At 37.7% G+C, this 4,910-nt stretch overlaps 1 gene segment (V, D, J or C); it reads right to left on the reverse strand.

Moving 5' to 3' along the window:
* Positions 1-2,189: 2,189 nt before the first annotated feature.
* On the reverse strand, positions 2,190-3,394 carry LOC101007319. The segment is given in 2 exon segments: positions 2,190-3,166; positions 3,334-3,394. Coding segments are annotated over 2 exon segments (432 nt in total).
* Positions 3,395-4,910: the final 1,516 nt, after the last annotated feature.

The following is a 4,910-nucleotide window of genomic DNA, read 5'->3' on the forward strand; positions in this document are numbered from 1 at the left end:
ACAGCTGACCTTTCTTGTCCAGCTATTTTAATCCTAATTTAATCCAATTACTTTCCCTATAAGAACAAGCCATAACAGCCATAACTCAGCCAGGAGGAATTATTCTCTTTATGCCAATTGCTGATTAGATCCATCCTTAGGAAGAATATAAGAAATCTTGAAATTAGCCTACCCTTGACCACAGGTAGAAGAAATAGGGAATTAATTATTTATGCACCTTCTTTATTTCCACTGATTTATCTACAACACTAAAAGATATAACTCTTTTAAAAGAAATTGTGGTAGTAAAGTTTAATTCAGTCAAAACATGAAAATGAGGTAGGGAAATTTGTAGCAAGCTGTCTGTAAATTAGCCATTGGTCCAAAGACCTGTTGTAATCCACTAATAAGAACTGAGTAAGATAGGGCCAGTCACGGTGGCTCATGCCTGTAATCCCAGCACTTTGGGAGGCAGAGGCAGGTTGATCACTTGAGGTCAGGAGCTCGAGACCAGCCTGGCTAACATAGTGAAACCCCGTCTCTACTAAAAATACAAAAATTAGGCTGGGCACAGTGGCTCACGCCTGTAATCCCAGCACTTTGGGAGGCCAAGGCGGGCAGATCACGAGGTCAGGAGATCAAGACCATCCTAGCCAAAAGGTGAAGCCCTATCTCTACTGAAAATACAAAAAAATAGCTGGGCATGTGAAACCCTGTCTCTACTAAAAACACAAAAAATTAGTTGGGCATGGTGGTGAAAACCTGTAGTCCCAGCTACTCGGGAGGCTGAGGCAGGAGAATCACTTGAACCCAGGAGGCAGAGGTTGCAGTGAGCATTAGATTTCTTGAACACGGGAGGCCGGGAGGCAGAGATTGCAGTGAGCCAAGATCGCTCCACTGCACTCCAGCCTGGGCTATAGAGCTAGACTACATCTCAAAAAAAAAAAAAGGAATTGAGTAAGATAGCTGAAAAATGTATGTAAAAAAATTCCCATTTACCACGGAAAGAAGGATAAAGGTGGCAATAAAAATTAAATGTGTAGGAATAAGTTTATCTGAAAACAATAAAGCTTCAGGGAGAAAGACATAGAAAAATGAAAACAAACGTTATGTTCTTGAATAATCAGGTGATCAAACATACATTTCTAAGAAGTTTTATACTTCAAAAATCAATTTTTAAGTTTAATGTAACCACAAAGCCTAAATTAAAATTTTGACTACTGTAGCATAATTAATTTTTTTCTTCTTCTTTTTTTTTTTTAACAAACATCTACTGACTATTAACTGTGTGAAAAAGATTGTGCTGGGTTCTGCAGATACAGCAGTTATTAAAACACACACCTATCCTTTCTAAATTCTATGAGAGAGTAAATACTAGCATATTAATAAGAGTTGAAAATAATAGATTGGCAAGTCTATTCTGAAGCTCACATTCTCAAATTACATCCTATCTTAATTTCCCTCAAACACACAAGCAATATATATATTCACTGGCCTCTAAAGGAAAACCCCAGTCATATTTTCTTAACAAAAAACAACAGGTGGAAAGGGATGTCATATTTTACCACAAGTATAGAGAAGAAAAAAAAATAAAAATTAATGTGACTTATAAAAATTTATTAAACATAAATAATAAATTAAACATAAATGTTTGAGGAGAGGACATGATAAAATGAAGAATGCTCAATTCACAATATTATAATAGTAAGTGAAAAAAATCATGATTCTAATTATAATAAAAATCTATGAAGCGACTAAACCAAATATTAGCAAAACAATATCTGAGTATAGGATTATGAATTTCATATTTTATGTTTTTTACATTTTTTTCTTTTTTTTTTTTTTTGAGATAGAGTCTCGCTCTGTTGCCCCAGCTGGAGTGCAGTGGCGCGATCTCGACTCACTGCAACCTCCGCCTACTAGGTTCAAGCCATTCTCCTGCCTCAGCCTCCCAAGTAACTGGGATTACAGGCGCATAGCACTATGCCCAGCTAATTTTTTGTATTTTTGGTAAAGGTGGGGTTTCACCATGCTGGCCAGGCTGATCTCGAACTCCCAAGATCCTCCTGCCTCAAACTCCCAAAGTGCTGGGATTACAGGTATGAGCCACCGCGTCCAGCCTAATTTTTGTATTTTTAGTAGAAACTAGTTTTCAACATCTTGACCAGGCTGGTCTTGAACTCCTGACCTTGTGATCCACCCTCCTCAGCCTCCCAAAGTGCTGAGATTACCAGCGTGAGCCCCCTTGCCTGGCCTTTTACATATTTTCTATATTTGTCATGTAATGCTTTACAATCAGAACAAATAAGTAAAATGATTTTCGAAAGACAAGAGTGAAAAGCTCATTCATAATAGGGATTGTGATATTGATATTAAGGGGTTATTTATAGCAGAGGAGTCTGAATTGATAGGAAAATGTAAAGTCATCTTTAAGGCCTAGATTTTTAAATGATTCCCTTTAAGAATCTACTGAGCAGAGCCTTCTGATTGCTGAATGAACACATGGAGGTGCCCGGAGGGAGGTACAGCCAGAGAAGGCATGGAATCTCGGCATCCCCTCCCCTACACCTTGCCCTAGACATCTCTTCATCTGACTCTTCATTTTTTATTATGTATGTCAAAACATCATGTTGCATACCTTAAACATATACAATAATATAAATGTTAGAAAAAATTAATTAGGCAACAATCAGCTAACAAAATGCCCTAAACCTTTCCATGTCACCTTGAACCTAACCTTTTCATTATATGCTCTTAATGTCAATATGTTAGTTTCAACTTGCAAACAAACAATATGACAAATGCTATACTTGAAGGTCTATGACAAAAGAAAGGGGTTGCAGCTTCAGCTCCAGTCTCAGGTTTGTGTACGGGTAGCAGGTGCCTGGGAAGCAATGTGTACTCGCTGCGCAGAAGTAGACAGCTGAGTCTCCAGGTTGGGTCTCTGTGATGTGCAGAGAGAAATGTTTGGCTGTCTTGTTCAATAAAACAATAATTCTTTGGTCTTTCTTTTCATGCGCATTTGAACGAATGTCTATAATGAACTGAGGTCCTTTTCCAAGTTCTTGCTTATACCAAGGGAAGTAGTTTGAGGCACTGTCTGAATAAGTACACTTGATAACAGAGCTGTCTCCCTCCTGGACACTCAGGGTTGAAGGATGCTGCTCCACATTCTCTCCATTCACCACTATGCAGAAAGAAGAAATCAGAGAAAAAAGAGGGATTGTTAGGTCATTACTCTCTAGAATTATTTTTCGTACTAAAGAGAGGAAACCTGAATAAAACAAGTCTCCACTTTGAGCTTCTAAAGAATATTCACTAATATACTCTGTTACCCAAATACCCTCAACTCACAGTCCAGCTGCAGCCACAAGAATATAAATACAGCTCGAATGGATGTCATCACTATTCTTCCCAATTAAGATCAGTCATTGACCTGCAACCTCCAGTTGTAAGAGTTACTTCTATCATCAGGTTGTCCCTTCTCTCCTCTAACAACCACAGGGGTTTCTCACGTTGTGTACCCAACCAATAAGAAAAAGGCTCTGCTTCTACCATAAACCTAGTCATTCAGGACACACTAAATGAACCCTCTATTCTGCCTCAGCAGAGGAGTACTACCATCTTGTGGTCACATCCCTAACTACTGAACTTGCTGGTTGAATGTTTTTCTCTAATCCTATGAGGCACTCAGGTGCACAAAAGCAGCAACGAGTCAAACAAACTGGGTGTTCAATCAGAGATTAAATGCACAGTAAGAATGTAGACATCTAACTCTATAATTATGCACACTACTGATTCATTATTCATAAATTATAAAGAAGTAGATGCTGTTGATGTTTATTCAATGATGGGCTGAGTTTATATGTTTGAAATTGAGAAAATACATAAACAAAGAAAAAATAATGCCTGCCTTTTAGGTTAAGTCTACCATCATGACTTGTTTGTTATGGAGAAAAACTCTTTCTTTAAGCAATATGTAAGCCAAAGATCAGAGCAAAAGAGAGAGGACCACTCAATATTTCAAGTGCATATTATCTCAGGTTCTGCTTCTCCAAGCCTGGTCTTGGCCATGACCTTGCTATTTCCAGAGAACTGATAGTACCAACAATCAAAGTGTTGAATATTTCTTCAGTAAAGATGGCTTTAATAAAAAGTAAAAAATTAAAGTACAATGATAAAGGAGGAGGGGGACAAGTTCCATGAGTTACTAATACTCCAACAGTAGGAATAGTTTGACCCACCGACTGGGCTGGTTTGCGAGGAGAAATCTGGCATGTTTTAAGAAGTCTTTTCCTATTGCTATGTGTCTTGCTTTCTGCAAAGTGTTGGAAAAAACACGAAGAAATTCTCAGAAAACATCAGGCTGCAGATTCAAAAAATGTAACCATATGTAACTTTATTGTTGAAATAATTTTATTTTGATATCAAAGTGGATGATATCAATATGATATGTCCTAATACAGTGACTGACTCACCCAGCGGAATTTCAGCACACAGGCCTCACCTCTTCTATCATGAACTGGTTGTTGCCTCTGCCACAAGGCCAGATTCCATGTCTACTTCCCAAACTCCATCATAATGTTTTTCTCCAAGATATTGAGAAAGTCCTCAGTTCCCACTTGTATGTTTCAGGTTTATCTCTCTTTCGCCAAAAAAAAAAAGTCTTTCTAATCTACTTTAATTTTTGATATTTCAAAATTACTTCTGTAAGAATAAATTCATGGAAGGCTAAGTATTTCCTGTGTCTATTAGCGGAATAGTACAAATAGAAAACTGACAGTAAAATACTGATCATGAGAAATGCTACCTGGGAAACCAAGACTATCTCATTTCTAGGAGGAAAGCCCCTTTCCTGTGATTTGTACTCTCTAGTCTCCTGGAGTTACAGAGACTAAATCTAATTATTTATTCACATCTCACACCCTTAA

The sequence above is a fragment of the Papio anubis genome, chromosome 7 (assembly GCF_008728515.1).
Source record: "Papio anubis isolate 15944 chromosome 7, Panubis1.0, whole genome shotgun sequence".
NCBI lineage: Eukaryota > Metazoa > Chordata > Mammalia > Primates > Cercopithecidae > Papio > Papio anubis.